This window comes from Schistocerca serialis, chromosome 1 (genome assembly GCF_023864345.2).
Source record: "Schistocerca serialis cubense isolate TAMUIC-IGC-003099 chromosome 1, iqSchSeri2.2, whole genome shotgun sequence".
Taxonomy (NCBI): domain Eukaryota; kingdom Metazoa; phylum Arthropoda; class Insecta; order Orthoptera; family Acrididae; genus Schistocerca; species Schistocerca serialis.
The window spans coordinates 920,920,344-920,944,138 of record NC_064638.1 but is presented as its reverse complement, the minus strand read 5'-3'; the positions used below and the strand labels follow the sequence as shown (position 1 = coordinate 920,944,138).

Genomic DNA, 23,795 nt, shown 5'->3' with positions numbered 1-23,795 from the left:
TTTGACTGTGCCCTTGCACTTCTCATATCCAATGCACCATTATCACCACACTGTGTGTGTCGACTGGCATTTGGTGACTAACTGCACTCGCAGGATGTGGGCACCTGAGAGACTACCCATCTCCGGTAATGTATTGAATATCTCTTAACAAATGAGTCTGATATAGCTGCTGCACCTCGCTAACTGAATGAAGACTTCTGTGACTACTGATGAACCAGAAGTGCATGAGTGGGGGCAGTCATACCACATTCAGCCACAGAAGGACTTCCCACTGCTTCAGTAGCAGTCATATAAACCCAGCTGCTATTGAGGTAAAATTACAAAACCAATACACTATTTTCATAAACACAGCATGTTCCCAAGTATATGAATGCAGATCGTCCAAGCACAATTCCACAATTTTTGGAAAAATAGAAACAAGTTCCGAAATATTCTATCATAAGTAGAGTGAACATTTTTGTTTAGAATTCTCTATTATGAATGTGACTCACTTTACCACTGGAAGACAATGCAGACCCCCATCCCACTGTTGGGCATCTCTGAAGTATTTTTTCCATTGTTTTCCGTTAAATTTTCAGATACATGTGGGGACCCTTCTGTAGTGACACAATTGAGGGACCCATTATCAAGCATACTGAGGTACAGAATTCCAATGATCAGTTATCAAAGTAAGAAGGATAATATCTGTTCGACTTTACCCTTGTTTTGACTCTCCAGTAACAGAGAGACAATGTCATAAAAGTGTATGAAAAACAGAAACAGAAGAAATTGTTATTATTTCTCTAAATTAAACTGAAAGCAAGTTATACAAAATATAATGTGTTTTAAGTGTAATTTTGTAACTGAGTTAGTTTGTGTTACCAATGTTTTCTGGTTATCTGTGCAACATCAGGTGGGAACTGGATGCAGAAGGAAATCAGCACTCTCTTGGCATAGGAAACAACTTATGTTTGCCTCAATCTGTTTAAGGTAAAACAATAAAAAAATCTGACCATAGGTTGAACAGGAATTTGAATCTTGCTCCTCCTGAATGTATTGCCTTGTTGTTTATTCTATATAAATATTTATATGCCATCCATATTTATCAGTAGAATTTTAATCACAGACTGCTTCACCAGGTAATAATGGAAAGCCTCAACTAAAATCTTAGAACTCTGAAATATACATGGCTTCTAACAAAACTGAAATGTAATTAGAAGGGCTTATAAAAAGGTATCTAACACATCATATAAACAGAAAATCAATAATTATGAGCTTCAAAGGTCCGCCCTGAGAGCTGAGTGGTCAAAGTGGCGGTCTGTCATGCCAAGGGGCCTGGGTTTGATTCCCTACTGGGTCGGAGATTTTCTCCGCTCAGGAACTGGGTGTTGTGCTCTCCTCATTATCATTTAATCATCATCAGTGGAAGGCAACAGGAAACCACCACTGGAATCACTTCCCTAGATGCTCATGTGGTGGACCCCTCTGATGAGGCTTCCCCCATGACAAGACCTGCCGTAAGGCAGAACACAAAGTTTTTTTCAAAGGAGTATGAATGGATCATAAGACAGTGTAAGACACTATTAAAAACTGAGACACACATACTAGAACTAACTAATCACAGACTGATATTGAAAGAGAATCAAAAAGAAATGGCCACTGCCTTCAAATAACTTGAAGCAGTTTTATTTTTATTTGTTTATTTATTTATTGTTCTGTAGGACCAAATTAAGGAGAAGTCTCCATGGTCATGGAACGAGTCAATACATGAAATTATAACACGATAGTAGAAACAGATAAAATGAAATATAAGAAACATATTCAGGTGACAAGTCGAGGGTTTAAATAAAGAAAATCAACAATGTAACACTGGAATTTGCTTAATTTTTCAGCTCTTCCAGGAGCGCCTCGACAGAATAGAAGGAGTGAGCCATGAGGAAACTCTTCAGTTTAGACTTAAAAGTGTTTGGGCTACTGCTGAGATTTTTGAGTTCTTGTGGTAGCTTATTGAAAATGGATGCAGCAGAATACTGCACTCCTTTCTGTGCAAGAGTCAAGGAAGTGCATTCCATATGCAGATTTGATTTCTGCCTAGTATTAACTAAGTGAAAGCTGCTAACTCTTGGGAATAAGCTAATACTGCTAACAACAAACGACATTAAAGAAAATATATACTGTGAGGGCAATGTCAGAATTCCCAGACTATTGAATAGGTGTCGACAAGAGGTTTTCGAACTTACACCACATATAGCTCGAACAGTCCGCTTTTGAGCCAAAAATACTATTTTTGAATTCGTGTTGAACTGCCACTTATTTCAGATACTGTTCTAATGGTAAATAAAGCAGCAATTAATTTCTGAACAAGATCATGAACATGGGCTTTCCACAACAGCTTACTAACTATCCGAACACCTAGGAACTTGAACTGTTCTGTCTCGCTTATAATATGCCCATTCTGTCTGATCAAAATATCAGTTTTTATTGTATTGTGAGTTAGAAACTGTAAAAACTGAGTCTTACTGTGATTTAGCATCAAATTATTTTCCACAAGCCACGAACTTATTTCATGAAAGACATAATTTGATACTGTTTCAATATTGCACACAAGATCCTTCACTACCATGCTGGTATCATCAGCAAACAGAAATAATTTTGAATCACCTGTAATACTAGAAGGCATATCATTTATATAAATAAGAAACAGCAGTGGCCCCAGCACCGACCCTTGGGGAACGCCCCACTTAACAGTGCTCCACTGGGACTGAACATCACTACCACTCTCAATATTGCGAAGAATTACCGTCTGCTTTCTGTTCTTAAAGTAAGAGGCGAACCAACTGTAAGCTACTCCCCTTACTCCATAATGGTCCAACTTCTGCAGTAATATTTTGTGGTCAACACAGTCAAAAGCCTTCGTTAAATCAAAGAAAACACCTAGCGTTCGCAACCTTTTATTTAATCATTCCAAAACCTCACAGAGAAAAGAGAATATAGCATTTTCAGTTCTTAAACCATTTCTAAAACCAAACTGTACATTTTACAGCAAATTATGTGAATCTAAATGCTCCAGTAACCTTGCATATACAACCTTCTCGATAACTTTAGCAAACACCGATGGCATAGAAATAGGTCTAAAATTGTCAACATGACCCCCGTCTCTCTTTTTATAAAGTGGCTTCACTACCGAGTACTTTAATCGGTCAGGAAACCGACTACTCCTAAAGGAAAAGTTACAGATATGGCTAAGTACTAGGCTAACATACATACAACAATACTTCAGTATTCTGCTAGATACCCCATCATATCCATGAGAGTTCTCGGTCTTTAGTGATTTAATTATTAACTCAATCTCCCTCTTGTCAGTATCATGGAGGAGCATTTCAGGTAACAGTCTTGGAACACTTTTTTTTAAGAGCGCTATATGATTCCCTGTTGGGACTAGGTTTCTATTTAGTTCACCTGATATATTCAGAAAGTGATTATTAAAAACTGTACATATATGCAACTTATCAGTAACATGGACGTTCCCACTACGCACTGATTCTATACCCTCGACCTGTCTCTGCAGACCAGCCACTTCCTTTACGACTGACCATATGGTTTTAATTTTATCCTGAGACTTAGCTATTCTATCTGCATACCACATACTTTTGGCCTTCCTCATAAAATTTTTAAGCACCTTACAATACTGTTTGTAATGAGCTGCTGCATTTAGATTTTGACTGTTTCTAATGTTTTGATATAATTGCCACTTTGTTCTACAAGGTATTCTTATCCCTCTAGTCAGCCACCCAGGCTGCCTGTTTGTGCTAGTACCCTGTTTTGAACGTTCTAACGGAAAGCAACTTTCAAAGAGCACGAGAAAAGTCTTGAGAAAAGCATTTTATTTATTGTCTACTGTATCAGCGCTATAAACATCTTGCCACTCTTGTTCCTTGATAAGGTTTACAGAGGTCTCTACAGCAACTGGATCAGCTTTCCTAACCAGCTGATGATTATATTTAACACGTGTTGCAGCACAAAAATCTTTTAGTTAAAATTTGTGCATCATGATCTGAAAGGCCATTCACCTTTTTGCTAACAGAATACCCTTCTAGTAATGAGGAATGAACAAAAATGTTGTCTATGGTTGTTCTACTGTTCCCTTGCACTCTCGTTGGAAAGAATACAGTTTGCATAAGATTATATGAATTAAGGAGGTCTACCAGCATCCTTTTCTTTGCACAATCACTTATACAATTAATATTGAAGTCACCACATATAACTAACTTTTTGTACTTCCTATAAAGTGAACCAAGAACCTCTTCTAGCTTTAGCAAAAATGTTGTGAAATTGGAGTCTGGGGATCTATAAATAACAACAGTAAGAAGTTTAGCTCCACTAAATTTAACCACACCTGCACAACATTCAAACACCTTTTCAGTGCAGTACTTTGAAACATCAATTGACTCAAATGGGATGCTGTTTTACACATACATGGCTACTTCCCCACACCGCAAAGAGCTCCTAGAAAAGCTGCCAACCAACCTGTATCCTGGTAAAGGAAGCCTCTGAATTATCTCCTTATTTAAGAAGTGCTCAAATGTACAAATAATTTCAGAGTCAACATCTATAAGCAGTTCACTAACTTTATCTCTAATAACTTGTATATTTTGATGAAATATACTAATCCCCTCATTACTCGGATACCTAGGCTTTGTAAGTAGGAATACCTATCAGCTAACTTCAATCTAAAAAAGGTGCAGCTCTAACACCCACTACTACAGGAGTTTTCCCATGAGTGATCCCACCACTCCCACCTATGCTGTCACCTATAAGCTTTGCCAACCTCCCCTTCCCATACCTGTTGAGATGCAGGCCATATCTAGTGAAACCTGTCCTGCTGATAGACCCCACAGACACCACTGAAATGTGACCCATGCCTTCTGTCATCAGTGCACCCCCACGTCTCATGTTATTACGCCTGGCAGCTGTATTAAGATGAGGCCAATCGTGACGCTGAAACAGTCCCACGAAATGCACATTCGTGTTGCCAGTCTGAGTGGCTATCTTTTCCAGGTCACCATCTATGTCATACCAAGGTCAAAAGGTTTCTTGCTGCAGCTCTCAGCAACAGTGGTGATAGGGTGTCTAGAACAATGGTTCTGGCATGTGCTTGTGGCACCAGCTGGTATCTTTGATGGTGGTGCACTCTCCAATGCACATGACCTTGTTATTTTGTCATCAACCATGGGTGAATAGGCTAGTGGTGCCCTCATGGATTTCTGGGCAGAAAGGTATTAGCTAACTACAGACCCTAATGGTCTTAACATTGCAGAAACAGCTGAAAGTACACCTTCGCCCCAGTGTAAGGCACCTTTCTTGTTGGGAGAGCGGTCAGTTGTCCTGGAACTCCTGATAAGGTCAAAGTATTTGTATGCTGGTTACTGTTACCTCCAATATTAGATGGTTAATGGCTAACACAAGCATTCCAGAAAAGAGCTGCCAGGTATGGCAGTTTTATCTCAAGTGTCCTCTCACCAGTAAGTCTAGCACAGGACACCATCCTAGTTGTGAAATTGACTCTGCCAGCAACTAGCAGCTGCATGCTGTGGTTTACATTAACACCAAAATGCCACCTGAGTTCAGAAGCTGTCCTCAGTTCCTTCAAATGTTTGGTTGAAGTATTTAAGACTACTAGTCTTACTCATGGGCTGTAATCACTAATATCAGAGTTGTTTCCAAAACCAAACAGTCCTCCGATTTGAAACCAGATGGAAGGCTAAATCCAGAGGTTCAAACAATTCTGTGCAAATCTCATATGCAGGTTATTTATTGTTCTTGCATTATCAAGCTGAGAAATGTAAGACCCAGGCTACAACCTGAGCCCACAATACACATTTAAGTAAAGGCTACTCAACAAGCAAAGTCTATATGATGTTTGCATATTGTTTTCTCAGTTTAAGGAAATGTCTCCATGAACTCCATCACCAACCTCCTAAAGCCACTAGGCTCAGCAACTTCAGGTTCAGAATAATTGCTAATTTTGAGGATATAGAAATTAGTAAGCTAACATACTTTGCATACTTCCACTCTCTGATGTCATACGGAATAATATTCCGGAGCAACTCAACACTTAGGCAAAAGGTATTCACTGCTCAAAAGAAAGTAGTTAGAATAATGTGTGGGGTTCATAGTCGCACATCTTGCAGGCATCTGTTAAAAAGGTTAGGAATTCTTACAACTGCTTCACAGTACATTTAATCAGTAATGAAATGTACTCTCAACAATATGGACCAATTTAAAATCGACAGTGACATTCATGATTACAATACCAGAAAAAAGAAAGACCCACACTATCGTTTACTTAACCCTTCTTTGGCACGGAAAGGGGTAAAATATGCTGCTATAAAACTTTTTGATAAATTACCATGTGAAATAAAATGTCTGACCGACAGCAGTGATAATTTCAAAATCAAATTGAAATCATACCTCCTTGACAACTCTTTCCATACCATAGACGAATTCTTGAATATGAGTAAATAAATCTGGAGATATGATATATGCATTCTGTACCATTTAAGGGAATGGGATAGATCATAGAAATATTTAGGTATAACACTATAATGTAAAAATCCTTGTTTCCTGTGTGCATTTCTTGTGCATTTGACACGTTCCACATCATAACGATTTTTCCGTGCTGTTGATCAATGGAACAAGTAACTAACTAATTGCACAACATAATTGGGGAGATGATTAGATCACTTAAATTAAATGAATACAAGAGCATTTGTCTTTGTAGTCAGAAAGAGAACATTTTTAATATGGTATTAGTTAACTGGATGGGCAAACAGGGCAAGGTCAGCATATTTCTGTCACTCATTAATGATAACTATACCTGTGTATCATTAATTCCTATATCTGGATCACAAGACAAAGTGATTAACAGTCAAGTATAGTTGAAGCATGGCAGAACAGACGGACGGAACAATGTTGTTGCTTTCCATTACAGTCATATACCTTAACATTATACCACTTAACAGTTGCATAATTCTGGACTGAACAAACTCACTCGTTCACTGTTGACCTGCTATATTGAGTTAGTTAGTTAGTTAGTTAGTTTCCCTTTCCTGGAGTAATTTATGCGATTAATCACAATGATGTGAAATGAGTCATTTTACATTCATATTACACAACCAAAAGATGGCTACATACTAACCATGGACAAAGTGGTTTCAATAATAGTAAAATAATAATAAATATATCTGCGAGTGAGTGAGAAGTTCCTACCCATGACAATTTTACACATTACAAAAGTAGAAATTCTTGTGTGGAATAGAAGGAGTTGTCAAGAACAAACTTTTTCATCTTGTTTCCAAATTTAATTCTGCTACCTGTCACATACTTTATATCATTGGGCGAGTGATAAAAAATTTTGGTGGCAGCATTTATTTTGCTAAATTATAATAACTTGATCGCCTTTATCAACACTTTGCTGCTAACTTGACTCATACTATTGCCTAAAATATGTCTAATTGCCAAAAAGTTTAAAACAAAATTTTTTTTCAACAGTTATGATGACAGCAAGAATTGGTAAGAGGCACCTCAAATTCCGGAGTAATATGACAACAGTATATGGAACGGAAGGTGTGACTAAGCTCATTTTCTGATTGGTTTTGCTACAGCAGCTATCCTGTAAACAAATAGCTGCCAATAAATTTGTTTTTCTGATCCAGGTGTAGGAAAATAAAGCTGGCTGAAACAGAAGTGAATGCCTGCACACCAATAATGGCAGTGTATTTTATCACAACTAAACCATATCTGGAGTGGCTACTGCCAATTTCAAATGTGACACATTTTGGATGAAGATAATTGTCAGTGGGTCAAACATTGTTGACAGTAACTTTTGTAGCCCATCTGTTTCAGGTACCATAGTGGCAGAATGCTTCAGAGAAAACTTTATGGGTAAATTTTCTGAGCATGCTCTAGAAATGGGGAATATTGGAAGACTCCTGCAATCAGAATGTGTACCACTGACAACGCCGTGTCTAGCACATTCAAAATTCTTGTTCCAGTTTACGTAGAGAAGAAAATAATAACAATATGGCTGGTACAGCATTAAAGACTATGATCATGAAAGTAAAAATAAAGTAGGAAAATATTTCTGTTTGGCATGTGCAACAAGAAACAGATTCCAGAAGGAGTCTTTCAATCTGGAGTGGAGAGTAAGCTATGGCAAAACTGCCTTACAAGATTACAATGAACCCTCATTTTTGAAGAAATTGCTTTCACTTACTAAGCTACCCAGACAAAACTCATAAACCCCCCTCCCCATCCCAGCTTCAGTATTTCCACTGTATATCCTTCAGTATTTCCACATAATCCCCCTACATACCCTGCTGTAGTAGCTCTTGTTTCTCCCATAACATTAGTCCAATACTGGATTCAGGAGATCTACTGTAAATGTAGAAAAATGTATGTTCACATAATTGAAAAACAATATCATCCAACAGAGTCGGGACTGTGGAACATAACATTAAACCTACCTGATTTTGTATTAGCTAGTCTATGCAAAAGAACTTTCTTACCTTCTAGCAGCAGTGTAACACGGGTCACAGGAGCAATCAACTTTCTAAGTGACTGGAAAAAGTTGCAGATTATTCCCATTCCAACAACATAGGTATGTATAGGGCCAATAATGCTCATTTCAATCAGTTGTAGAATAATGTTAACCCATTTTACTGTTACACTGCGCGATTCAAATGAAAATAATAATAATAATAATGAACAAATCCAAAAGCGAAGGCAGATAATAAATAAATCTTGTTCCTTCAAGTGGTAAGGCAGCCAACACTTTTTTTTAAAAAAAGAGAAGAGATGTTACCAACATATTTAAACTATAGTAATGTAAAGAAAGATGTCAAATGGAAGAAACGGAAGTAGTCCCAATATATTACCAGATATAGTAAATAAAACAGGCACACTTTAAATTATTTATAGTTACAAAAGGTCTCGTGAAAATCACTGGAAATGGTAGCATGAGAAAGAACAGAGGAAAAAACTGCAAAAGGTAAAGCACAATTTCAGAAAAGGTTGCTCAACCAATAAAGGAAATTGCACAGCATGTGGGATTAATGCGGTTTCACACATTTTTCTTTCCAATTTTCAGTGGGAGCAGTGGGCAGCAGCCAGGAACATCAAAGTCACACTGGGACTCCCGCGAAGAGTGGCATAGAAAGGAGAATATAAGATCTGTCTTAATTTGATTAACACTTTCTGCCAGGTGGCTTCCGATATGAAATTCATGTATGTGAATTCAGTCAAGGTACAGATCAATAATAGTGACTTTCAAGAGATTGTCGTGTATAGTGTGCTGACAATCAACAATAAACTGCCATATTTAATTTGTGCTTATAAATATTATAAATGAAAATAATACAATTACAAGTAGCCTAACTACAGTTAGAAAGATACAGTTTCCTAAGTAGTGCTACGCGGCTGCTGTTTATCTGCTGTCAGATCATTTAACTGATGACTGTAGAAAAAATAACACTTATCTTAATGTAGTAAAAATGGAAATCTGTTTACAATGATTATTATTTCTTGCTGTGGTACTGACAGAAGATAATAAAATATTTCTGAAGGAATGACTGAAAGTAGACTGACCATTTGATTGTAAAAGTTGTCAGCTGTTGATACAGCCGTACTGTTTGGCTGAGGTTACCAAATGTCTACTGATTTAAAGGCCAGGGTGCCAATGGACAAAGGAAAGCTTCACGTGGAGTGCAACAATAATAAAAGAAAATAAGGTGGAAAACATTTTCTACAATAATCTTTCACAGAGCATTACTCTCACTATATTCAGATATGGGGCACTGCTGTGAATATGTAAGTATAAAATAAGAAAGGGGGAGCAGAGAAGAGTGTGGATGATCATAGCAGCAAAGCAAGTGATTATCACTACACTGAGTGGAACCAAAAGATGTTATAGTTAACTATATCCTTCCATTATTTCAAATGCCATCTAAATAATTTAAGATGCTACAGAGAGAAGAATGTGGTTTGGTGACTGCACAGTTAAGCATCTGAGCACAAGCACAAAAATTTATTCATGTTTGTTGGTAAGAGGGCTATTTGTAAATAGAAGGAAGAAATGCCAGTACAAAAATCAACTTAACTGCCAGAACTCATTTTAACACTCTTGATGTATACAACCAATGAGTCAGTTTTAATTCACAGGGGAACTTTCAAATATTTTTTGGCATTACAGGGAGGTTATACATACATTTTACAAACAGCTATTTTCCAATTATGAGTTCAATGAAGGTTGTCTTTTCAGGAATATAACATCTGAGAGCATATCACATAACAAGGCTTCTGCATTGCAATTATTTATGCAAAAAGAGTAGGCAAAGATAATTATTTAAATGTTTCACTGGACACTACTACATAAGGTCCTTATGAAGTAAAATGCCGTTGAAGTAACCAAATAAGTTGAGCCGGTTTAGTAGATGTTAAAAATTTTAAAAACAAGTCAACTGCTGCACAGCATGTATGTATTGATTTCTGCCCGTTACTGTTAAACTAACTAAATTCTGCCCGAATAGCCACAAAGGCCAAATGCTACCAACCAGCAGCCATGTCATCCTCAGCCCACAGGTGTCACTGGACGTATTATTATAAATTTTAAATTCCTCTGTGCCTGTAGCACTGCAGATGTCTTGTAATGACATTATATGTACAGTAAGCCAAAATGCTGGTGTATTCAAAGATCTTTTATTTAGACATTAATTTCTTTTGCTACAGGCTTATTTCGGCTCCGTAGCCATTCTCAAGCTACTTCCATAACACACTTAATGCTGTTGCTACCCAATACTGTGTGTTGCTGCATATTGTGTGTGTAGCGCAGATGAAATTGTTATTGTCTAGATTGGCCTATGTAATATCTCAGCAGTGGAATTTGCTACGGAGCAATATTTGCCAAGACCTACCTAATACGTTCTGTGTACTCCACATGCTGCATTTACATTGGTATTTATACTTCACAAGCCACCCTACAGTGTGTGCAGATGGGATGTTGCATACTACTTACCCCCACCCCATTCCTCATCCTCGTCCACTGTTCTACTCACCATAATGACATAAGTTAGTCTACCTGAGGAAGTTTCATTGTGGAACACACTCACTGCATCATGAAAGAATAGTGGCCCACACTACACTGCAGCATGAAACATACATTCTGAAAAGCATCATTATGGCCAAGATTTTGTATTTCAGATTAAACCACTTAGGCTACTATTTCAATATGACAAATAAGTTGCACAACTTGAATACAAGCCAAATGCAGAGTGACGTCTTCTACAGAGTGCAAGCAATGCATATTTTCCAACATACTGAGATCATATGGTTTAAAAGTGTGAAACTGGCTACCGCACACTGCCCATGTGTGTCCTGTACTGTATATAAAGCATAGCATCTGGACGATTCTTAGCGAACTTTAGTCTTCATTTCTCTACTGACTGTGGTAAAAAAAAATGTTTACACTAATTTTGGTAAAACAATTCTAGAAATTCATTTTTTACAACTGTGCAGCACACATCTACCTGTTTTAATGCACAGTTATGAATTTGTAAACCTAATTTACAACTTCGTCACCACTGTTATTTCTTTTACATCATAATGCCCCAACGTCGAGTGTGACTGAACTTATTTTGCTTATGTGCTGCTTTCTTTTTCTCTGTAAAATCTCTTCATCTTCTCACTGTGGTTTTTCTTACATTCTTCTGTCCACCTTTTCTTAGATGTAACACTTGGTTTAGCTTTAAACTAATGCTTTCCAAAGTATATCATCATTCCTTCTGAGAATTTGTCCATAATATTTCAATCTTATTTTCCTGAAACCGTCCACGATTTTCTCAATACTTTGAAACAACTTGTTAGACTTCCGTCTCATCCGGATTCTATAAATACAAACCGGACCAAAAATTTTCCTTTGTATATTTCTTTGCCTTTAGTTAATGATCTACCACCAATGATTACAGTCTCTGACGTGTATAACACTTCAGGTCTGACTACGTTTTAGTTTTGCATTACACAATTCTGATTTTTTGTTGCACCTATTCTACGTAATTGTAGAAGCTTTATGTAATTTAATGATTCTGTGAGATGGCATAATATTTGTACGTAGAAAAACAAAACAACCATTTCTACTAACATTAACATTTAATAACACTTAAAAGATTCATTTTGTCTGATTTTCCAATTGCAGTCTAACCTAAAAGAGACGCTAGAAATGCAGAAAATCATGCATGCAACATCACCAAACATATTCACACAAACAAATGCACAAATGCACTTAAAAATGAGAATAAATTCTCGAAACATGTTCTGCCAAGCATCAAAACATAAGTAACTGGTGCAGTTTTATTATTTAAATCTTGAAAGACAGTTGCAGACTTCCCTGAAACATCTAATATGATGAACTATATCAAGATTCTATCTTTGTTTGCTTCCGGATACAATCTAGAGTGTTGGATTGTTTCTACTAGATATTTAAATTTGGACCCTTGAGATATTTTGCCAACATGTGGGTTGTCCATCTAAGTATCAAGCAGTCCACTTTTATATGCTATTTCATGGAATTTTTCAAGAGAATTGACTGCTGCTTCTCTGTTGCTTGACAAGATCACTAGATCTACAGCGTAAACTAAACATTAAAAAAGGATTTTATTTTAATATAGTCTACCAACGGTTACTCCTTTTACTTCTTTTTCCATGTCCTAATTACTTTTCCTAGTACAAGATTGAACAGTAAGAGTGATAGTTCACCTTCCTGTCAGACCTCCCCATTTTTATAACAAATTGTTCACAGGTTTCACGTTGGAACTTAACTTTTGAGATAGTATCAGTTAATGTCTGTTAAACAAGTGAACATCACACAAACAATGAAACAGTTTGTGTTAGGAAGCTGCACTCAAACACCACGTGGAAGCACGAAAATGTAAGATCTACAAAAAATGACCAAGTTAGATCACGTTTCCAATGACAGCATTAGGGAACAGGTTGGTGTTGCACCGATCCAAGACGAGAGGTGTGAGAGTCATCTTCGATGGTTTGACTCTATTACACACTTGAAGTCGTCGGCAGAAGACCCAAAAGCCGACCTAAGCAACTTTGGGCTGATACGATTCATAAAGACCTTAAATGCATGAACATCCACTCAGACACAGCCGTGATAGAGTGAAATGGAGATAACATACCCATGTAGCAGACTCCACAGGCACGCGGGACAAATGCTGAATGAAAAGAAGGAGAAGACAAAATATGACACTGGTACAGGAAGGCAATAATTACAGCTTTGTTACAAATCCCAGACAGACTTGTGAACACTGACAAGTAATAACAAGGTAATAAACAAACTCACAGAAGATGGAGAAACTCCTCCAAAATGCGTGTGAATAACAAAACCAGAAAAAATGTGTCTGCTAAAGGCCGAACCACATTTCCGTATTACATGTTATTAAGTCAACTGTCTTGTCCTTCTAACCACTTTCAACTCTCCTAGTATATTAAACAACATACAAATAATGAATTGTAATTTTTTTTAAGTCCCCATTTGTCTGCCTTTGCAGATTAGTAAGACAGAATTTGCTCCACACAGGAGCTACCTTTCCTAAAACATGCTTGATATTTGCCCGTTAAAATGGTCCATTTGTGCTTCAAGCTTTTCAAGTGAGATTTTTGAAAGAATTCTTTAAGTAACTGGCAGTGTTCACTAAAATCTCTTTATAGTTAAACATCAGTTTCATCCCTTTCCTGTGTAGTGGGTGGATTATGGCACACTATTCTTTAGGGATTCTAGCCAAATACCCATAAGAACTTCATTGTTATTATTATTCACTCAACAGTTTACATCAGACAAGTTCTCACAAGGATATGAAAAGACTTGTGGCACTACCTTGCTAGAATCTTTCCACATTTGCCTTGCGTTATTTAGTAACATCCAGGAATATTTAAGAAAGAAAGACCAATTGGTAACTGGATCAAGCTGGCCTTCTCAGCTAATCTTGCATTTGGTGGCAATATTACCTAACTTGTTAAGTCCTCATTTGGCAGAAGTAACTCCCCATTTTGAAGGGTAATAAAAATGAAATACAGTAAGGAACACAACAATTCTTTGTTTACTAAATAGCATGCAATACTTTTCTTACTCTCAGTCGTGTTTAAGGATGACTGAAAGTTGATGGCTCATTGAAAGACTATGGTAAACAACCTATTGGGAGACAAAATCAACATTTGTTAGATACCCTCTGTACAGACCTCAAGTTAGACCCTGACCAAACTCAAAATCACGTCAAATGGAGACAGGGAACCAAAAGAGCAGACCCTGCCACACTACAGGGCTAAACAATGAGGAAAAATCACAGTTAAAGATAAGTTGTGGCCCTTCTTTATAAGACAATGTCAATGCCACTGAAAGAAGTAGGTCCATGACTATTCCCCTTGTATTTAAATGACATCACATTTTACCACATTATTATTAAAACTCAAATTCAAGAGTGAACAATGCCAAGTGCAGTAACCTTACCCTGTTGACAGCATGTATCTTCAAGTTCATACCATTTTTGATGCATGGCACATCTCAGTTCCCAGTTACAGTCAAGCTACGCCACCTCTATATACCCAATCCAGATATGGCACACACACAGCATATGTAACAAATTTTGATGTCCGTTAAATTCTGACTAGAATAAAAAAATTAAAACAACTGTTTGCAGCAACACACTTGTGCCAGCCTCATATCATGAAGCCACTTTTTGGCTTGCATGTTAGAACTACTGCTTGTTGACTGAAACAGAGTCCCAATGTGCCTCATCACTAATTGAGAACTACTTAAGAAAAGTGTTACTTAACTTCCTGGTAAAAAGATTAACAGATTTTCAAATCATCATTGGTTAGTTCTTAAGGCAATATTTTGTTGTTGAAGAGTCTCAAGTGCAAAATCTATTCCTGGCACTTCAAGCGGAGATCTTATGAGCAATTGAATGTTTTCTTATATAATCTATTAGACTGAACCCTAACTATGTCAACTTTTCCACTCATTATTTAATGATTCAAACTGTCCATGCAAATTTTGTTGGTGATTAGTAGCTATCTTGTTAAAAATGCACTTCAGGAAAGTGAGAATGTCTACCGAGACTGCTTCTTATATTAATCATTTCCACTATGATATTATAATGGTTAAATAACTCACAACTGTTGGCAAGTGAGTATTCACACAACAACAAAAAGTCATATGAAGTACGACAAATGCTAGCACAAATATGAATACAAATGTGCTTGATGTGAATGCATATGCTTTGGTGGCTAGCACCCATCATTAAAAGCATTCTGGTTTTATTGTTGCATCATCTTATAAAATATTAAAATGTATCAATGTTTTGGCCAAGGTGGAGTGGCCTGTCTCAGGGAAAATTCTTTGACACATTTTAGCACTTTAAATATTTTACAAGGAGATATGGTAATATACCCAGAATGTTTTTAATGAAAAATATATTACATTCATGGTGAAACTGAGGTCAGCAACAATCATGTGAAAACCAAAAACCCAACCCTTTCTCAAATACCCTGCATTCCTTTCACACAAAAGATCCATAAAGCCATTGCTACAATATGTCCTGTTTCACAGCAAAAATCAATGATACAGGCTACAGAACTAATTGATTGGGAAACATCAGAAAATTCCTTTATGAGATCTTTATGCTGAAGTCACAACAAAGCTATGTCTACAGCATAATCTTTCCCATGTACTGAAAATTGTTTCTGGTATGGAAACTAGGTAAAAGCATCACCCATAAACCTATTTAAAACGTGCATTGTCCTACTTCAAACAAATGATATCATATGAAAGCTACATATAAATGACAGGACTTCAGTTTCATACAGGTTAACCAGGTAAAAAAACACCACACCAAATCCTATGCAGTAGCATCTTCACGCGCACGCACGTGCACACATAATGCCTTTTGTTGTCATATTTCGGCTGTCATTCCTTTCTACACCCTCATATCATCAACTCCACTTTTTCTCAGCTCCCTTTCTCAAATTAATTGCTCATTATTAGAGTAATAAATTTGCCATCAAACTGTCATTCTTCCTGCTAAAAACTTTGTGTAGTTCCACACTCTTCTGTATGCAAAAAGGGGGGGGGGGGGGGGAGGTTAAGGTTTACCGTCCCATTTATGACAAGGTCAATAGATATTGAGCTCAAGCTGGGACTGAGGAAGCATGAGAAAGGAAATTGGCCATGTCCCTTTCAAAGGGATCATCATAGTGTTTGCCTCAAGCCACTCACCCCTCCACCCGTCACCATGGACCTGGAGCACAAAAGCTTTTTCTCATATATGTCCTACTGAGTGGATAACCATCAATTCACTAGGATATAATAAAATTTAATTCTTATTTATGACATGCAAGTCTAGACACTGGACAATTCATTCATATAAAAAGCACAATTTTAAACCTTTATGCCCCCCCCCCCCCCTTTCTATTAAAATGTCTGTAGATGCCCATGGTGTGGATATGTGGTAAGAGTGGTTATTTTTTTTCTACTGATCTGCATGAAAGGGTCATTATTTGGTGATAGCAAAATGAATTTGGGAGCTTTTTGGAATTTACTGAGGGGTCATTCCATATCAAATCACCCAATAAAAAATAAATTTTACACCCACCTCTTTAGATTTTCATGAAATTTGGCTCAAATGGTTCTAATACCATCCTGACAACACCTGCAATTTTTTTTGCTGCATCTCTTATAGTTTTTTTATACATTTTTTAAGTTTTTATGTTTTGCGTTTTCTGAACCTTCGGAAATGGTAAATTTAATTTGTATTCAGAACTTTAAAATTGCTTATCTTAAAAACTCTTTTAGATAACATCATGAATTTTTGCAGCAGGTTTATTTATTATACATATTTGAAGGTAAAAATGAAACTATTAAAAAACATCAATATTTTCTATGAAACATATATATATATATATATATATATATATATTTTTCTTTTTTTAAATGGATGTTTTGTTTTATAAGAATTGCAATATCTAGAGTCTCAGACCTGATAGAATGCTCAAATTTGTTTTAATTTACTCTTAAACATATAGGCTACTCGATAAAACAAAAATAATTATGGCTTTTTAACATGTTTATTAATTATAGTAGATTACATTAGAATTATGTACAAAGATAGTGTACTTACGACACTTATGTATAACCCAACTGATTGCTTGAAATATTGAATTTTTTGAGTAATTTTGTCTTTTTAATAAACATTAATGCTGATTCAAACTGTTTTTCCACTTCATCCAAGAGCTTTCAGTTCTTGTAATACATTCTTCCAGTGCCGCTTGATTGAGGTGTGTCTACTACAAGACTATGTGCTCCAAAGGCACTATGCAAGAATCTTCTCTTTCGGGCCAATAAAATGATGCAGCTGGTCCTGAAGGATGTAGAAATAGAATTTCTGCATCTTCTTCAGCATTGAATATTGTTTTTACCAGTCCAAAGTACCAGTTACCATCATAATTTGCAGCCACATAGCTATTTATGGATGGTTCAACACGAACCCAATCAGAAGAAGAATGGAAAGAAAAGACTAAGGAGGTTTTACACTATCTGTAGTCCTTCTAATTTCAAGGTTGTTTGTTGGAAGTGGGTTGATGTTATGACAACTTCTTGTTCCAGGAATGGTTCGGGTTGCTGAAAAAGTTTTTCTAGTTTTAACCGTAGCAAATCAGCTTCTTTTTTGTCAATAAAGTGAAAATGAATGTTTTCAATATTTTTTTTTACAAAACTTGTACACATCGATTGCTGTCATTATTTGTTCTTTGTCTGAAAGCTGTAGACTGGCTTTCCTTAAAATTCTTTTAATAGTTCCTCCTAGACCATCACAAATTGACTTCCCATGACTTGTTGCAAAAAAAGAGTGATGGGCCATCAAATTAAAGTCTCTCAAGTGTTCAGTCAAATTTTTAAAACTGTTTCTATTTTTGTACTGCCCAGCACAACCACCTGTAAAGTAGTGAACTGAGTCAATGTCAGTATGATGTAATGACAGCCACTTTGTAATTTCTTTTTGTACAAAGTTAACAAAACCAGTGTCATATTCTTGGTCATCACTAATAAAACAGTGGTTGGAAACAAAAACATTGTTTTCCTCATTTCTTAGAAAAACTCCAACTGGGTGTAGAGTACAACCACCTCTATTTCAGTGGTGACTATGGATCTCATTTTGTATAACAAAGGAATAATTTTCACTGAAATCCATCACAATAATTGCTGTTTTGGGTGGTGGGTCTTCTTTCAATCTTTTAAAGGCTGCTGATTGGGATTTTGCTATAAACGAGTGCGGGGTGAGCTTTTCCAATGACCTAACCAATAAAGAAATGTAGTTTTCAACACTGATAGACTGTTTGATCATTTCTGCCCTGTCTGTGTTAACCCACTGACTGATTACAATTGCTTCTTCTAAATCATAATCTTCACTTAGTTTTTCAGTTAAGTACTCAGTTAGTGCAGTATTTGCAGGACAGCTGTTGCAATGATGTAGCATGCAGTTTTGGTTTTCCGTGTTGCACACAAGCATCTTAATTAGGTCTTTATAAGATTCTTCAATTTTCACAGCATCCAGTAATAGTTTAACATTCTGGTGGATACTGCATACACATACAGTGTGTGTGCCTGCAGCACCAGCAAGGATACACCATTTAGGTCTCAAGAAACAAAATTTTGAAAATCCTACTTCTACCTCGGGATTCTCCCATTTGAAAGAATAATAGAGTTCTCTCAAGTTACACAAAATGAGTCTTTTTTGCATGTACACATTTTTTTGAACACTTACTTCGTCTTTTGTTCCAGGTAGCACTCTGGAACTTTCATCCTTTTCATAAAAATCTGTTACAAGTCTTACTGTATTTCCAGAAAGAGTTTTACCTTTTTTTGGACCAGGAGTTTCCAAAATACCCTTTTCAGATTTTAGCTTTCTAGCTTGTCGCACCATGTACTCACTTACATTAAATTCTTTCATCACTTTATTTCGACTCCAAGAATCTGGAGCCAAGGTCAGAATCTGGATTTTTCTAGACCTCCCAACAGATGAAATCTTCTCTTTCATAAGAGAAATCATTACATCAAAAACCTTTGCTTTCTCAACCACACTTGTATCTTCTTCGTCATCATCAGAACTTGGTGCATCATATTTTCATGCTTTTGAAACCACCTTTTTTGCAGTCTTTTCAATACTGCTAACCTTCCTTTTAAAATAAGACCCTTTACTTTGTTCTGACAAGCCATGAAGCTTTATCGGTGTTAAACCTAAATTAGCAAGAGCAATGTTTGTTTGTACGAGAGATTCATTTCTGGATTCCAATGATTCTAATTCAACCATGACTTCAACTCTTAATTTTTCCTCACAAAAGTTACGGCATGTTGAGCAAAGTTTTTGTCCAGGTTTTATGCTAATATTTTTTTCAGTAATTGTTAAGAAAGATCCACGATTTTTTGATGGGCTTTTTGTGTTTTTTTTAGTGGGTCTACACATGTTGTTTGATACTTTTCAAAAACATTTAAAAAGTAGTAGCTGTGGTGTGAACATATATTCTTAAATTCACACAGATTAATTCCAGTTCGTAAGTGGATCAAATCTTTTTCTTCCTTACTCAATTCAGATACCGGTTGTAACTTCTCTGAAGGTGCATAGGTTGTTTGGAAACAGTCAGATTTTTTAAATAACCCTACGCTACAGGTTTGAATATCTGACATACTGATTTCACTTTTGGTCTGATTACTGTTCTGGTTACTTTTATAGGATATTGGAAAAGAATCTCTGTAAACTAAGTAACAGTACTTACTGAAAGTTCGAATAAACTTAACAGTACTTACTGAAAGTTCGAATAAACTTAATAAAATACTATCCAAGCGCTATTTAACACTGTAATAATTTTTTACTTCAAAACACAGGAGTAATAAAACAAAATCCAAGCATACATTGTTACTCCAAGACGACAAAAACTTATTTTCCGTGCCTAAGTCACTTGGTACTTTTTATTTTTAAAATATATATTTTAAAAATTAGATCACTATTAAACAGGTTAAAAAGCCAACATAATTTTTCTTTTATGTAACAGCCTATACAATTAAGAGTATTTTAAAACAAATTCGAGCTTTCTATCAGGTCTGAAACTCTAGATACTGCTGTTTTTGTAAAACTAAACATCCGTTAGCTTTCAAAAAAACATGTAAAATTTTTTTCACCTGGAAGATTTTAATATATCTTTATGGTAATTTTTTTAACATTTAGATATAATACACAAACTTATTCCAAAATTTCATACCGATATCTTGAGTATTCTTTAATATACAAATTATTTTAGTTGTGAGGACACGTTTAAGTTACGATTTCCGACTGCTGAAACAACGCCAAATCTAAAAACTTTAAAAATTAAAAAAAAAAAAACTATAAGAGATACAGCAAAAAAATTTAAAAGTGCTTTCAGGATGATAAAAGAAGTAATTGTACCAAGTTTCATCAAAATCTGACATGGTTGGTGTCAAGGCCTGGGTGACTTGAAATGGAATGACCCTGAGATATGCACAAATAAATACCAAAATGGAGTTATATGTAATAAGATAGGGTCAATCTAGATAACTACTGACAATTTGAGAATGTCTGCAGACATGTTTGTGTTGAGGTTATCTCGGGCAAAGAAAATTAGTGGAAACTGAATTCAAATGGAAATTGTGATGTCTCAGCTTGGTTAGTAGTATTTTTCACATACTACAAAAAGAAAGGGAGACAAATGTATAGAAGAATTGAGAGAGGATCCTACAAATACTTCTGAATAGTATCAAAGAGCACACTTACCCAGACAACCACTGTTTCAGACTGTTTCCAGTTATATCTACAAGTACCTTTCTAACAAAGGCACAATATAAATAAATTCACTTTTAAAAATACTACTGCATTTGCTTAAAAAAGCACCATAGAGCACACTTGGACAGCCATTAAAAGAGCCCTACACAAAGTCAAGATACAACTTGACCATTGCTTTTCTCCACTTGTTTCAGGGAAACCACATCAAAATGCAGCAGACTTATTCATATATTAATTGTCAGATTAATTTTTTTTCTAATGGTTTACTTCAATTACTTCCCCCCCCCCCCCCCCCCCGATTTCAAACTGCTTTCTGCTACCATAGATTGCACTTAGACCTATGCCATCTCCTTTAATGGACTACGCAGCTTACGTTGGCCACAAAAGACTGTCTTAAAATTGCCACAACAGCAATTGCGTTAATTGTTTCACTAGTTTTTGGGAATGAAGATTCTGGTGACGAAATTAACTGCACATGGTCTGGAGTCTAAGTTTGTTATTTGTTGTGTGCTGACAAACCCAACAAATGAGAGAGTGTGACAGGACTTTTGTCTACAGCTATTATACAGATGAAGAAACCACTCATCAAACAACCTATGATTTCAACTAACAAATTTCTCAGATTACACCACATTGTGGTTTTGACATATCATGTGCTAAAGATTAATTTTCTTTTTTGTTAAGGAGTTGACCTTGTGAAATTTTGAGGTTACAGCTGCTGTTTTGTCAAATACATTTGAGCATTCCATAGTTAATTCACATCCGAATTTGACATAGGCTTAACACATTCTATTCCCATACCACCTCATGGCAAGGGGTGCAAACATTGTTCTGTTAAAAATGGAAGTAATGGCACTGCCCTATTTCTGAACTCTTATTATGCCTTGTTTGATTTCAAAGTTTTCTATGTCCTCTCAAAATCTTTACCACAGCATTACATTATTCATTTCCTCCAAGTCAATTATCAGATAAATTTAGAGATCATGAGCTCCATCTATCTTTGTGGTAAATAATGGTTCACCATACATTTCTCTAAATTATATCTTTACAATTTATTCAAAGATAAAATGTTTTTCCTAAATTTCAAGTAGCTACTTTCAAATGCATACAAATCTTCAAGATGGATATCAAACAATATATTGCACAGGCACTAGGAGGATGATCACAAATGAACTGGCAAGTAAATAAGCAACTACAAAGAGAATGGTCTAGTTGTGAAAAAGAACACAAGTAAGTTACTCCACTGTTCTGTAGAGCCACATATAGGCAACCACATGAACTGTTTGTCAGAATTCCCTTGTAGAAATGAATGCTTATATCATCTGCCTCCACAACACACTGACACACAGAATATGGAATAATGAGATAAATTTTAACATTGGGAGGCATTAAAACAAATATCACAGTCACATTAAAAATGTGTCAATCAAGCTACACACAAACACACAACATTAAGAAATGACTTAGGCTTTCAACTCAAAGATTAGTTCAACCACTGAAATGTTTTATTAAGTATGTCGCACGGGCTGCATGCCCCAGTTTTCTCCTATCCAAGAAATTGTTCCAACTAGGTAACTGGAACTATTAAAATAATTTCTAATTGGCTGGGTACACGCAGAATTAGCTTTTCACCCACAGACGCACGATATGTACAGCATCTGTCAATCTGTTTCTTACAGAATACACAGATCATATTTACAATTAACCTGTCATATCCATCATGTCATTTGCACAACATTAACATACATTTTATTAGAACATCTCTTGTGACACTATGTTAACTATTTGAACTTGCATCAAATCTAGTAATGGGAGCTGTAAGGTCAAATCCCAATGGCACACAATAGTACTGTAAGGATCCATTATTACTGATCATGCAACATCTGGAAACGGTAGAGATCATACCAATCGGGTGCAACTGAAATAATCCGGTATTAATTTGACACAATTTCTGTAATCTACACAAAGTACCATGATAAAATGAACTAAAAATGAAAATTTTACAAAAACACACATATACGAACATTATGTATTACCACAATACTCTGTAATGTTCCCATATAAACTCACCTCAAAATAAGGACTACATGCTGCAAGGACTGCGCGATGAACGCGCAGTGTATGAGTATTACACATTAGCGTAACGTCAACTAGAGTCTGATGCTCGAGAAGATGTCCAAGGCGTGTAGCCAGATGTGATGGATGTTCTTCCCACTGCACCATAAATCTTGTGCCCCCCATTTTTTACTCCACTTCCTACTAACATGAAATAGTGATCACGTACACAAATTACTTCCACAAAATATTTCAATAACACGTCGTTATTCGCTTACGTAAATTAATAATTAAAACGTTCACAATACAATCACGTTGCAAATAGTGAAGTTTATAATTATGCCACTGGTTCTGTCCTTCCTCTATTTACAACTTCTGCCAAGAGAAAATAAGCAGTATTTCTGAAGGAAATTCCGACGGCGATTATTTAACAATCTGACGAAACAGACACACGATACCATCACTGACGGACCAGAACTTAAGCAGGAAAAAGAGTCGCTAATTGAAACACAGTCCAACTTCACGATTCTCCTCTTCTGGTAACAATAACACATTAATAATAAACTTCTCACATTCTCTCACGAGTTCGCCATATGCAAACGCAGCAACATAAATTTCGTAGGCAACGCCACCTATGTCTGAACTTCAACAAAAAAACATTAGTAACAAAAGACTGAACACGAAGCCTTCTATACACATAAATATCTCGAGAATTTCTAGTGAAGAATTCACGACAATTATTACTTTGACACAGCTATGTTATTTGTATAAATAGCTGCGCAATTCTTTCGATAATATTTTCCACCTTCAAGTATTTCAGAAATAGCTACAGTTGTGTTCTTCGTGGTCATGTAG

The 23,795-nt window shown here is 36.1% G+C and overlaps 1 protein-coding gene across 1 annotated transcript in view; it reads right to left on the bottom strand.

Moving 5' to 3' along the window:
• LOC126412365 (uncharacterized) overlaps window positions 1–23,550 on the bottom strand; it is a 131,054-nt gene extending 107,504 nt beyond the window's left edge. Inside the window, exon 1 of the mRNA XM_050081936.1 lies at window positions 22,956–23,550. Within this exon, the coding sequence (XP_049937893.1) occupies window positions 22,956–23,126 (171 nt within the window). The 5' untranslated portion in view covers window positions 23,127–23,550. The remainder of the gene's footprint in view (window positions 1–22,955) is intronic.
• Window positions 23,551–23,795: the final 245 nt, after the last annotated feature.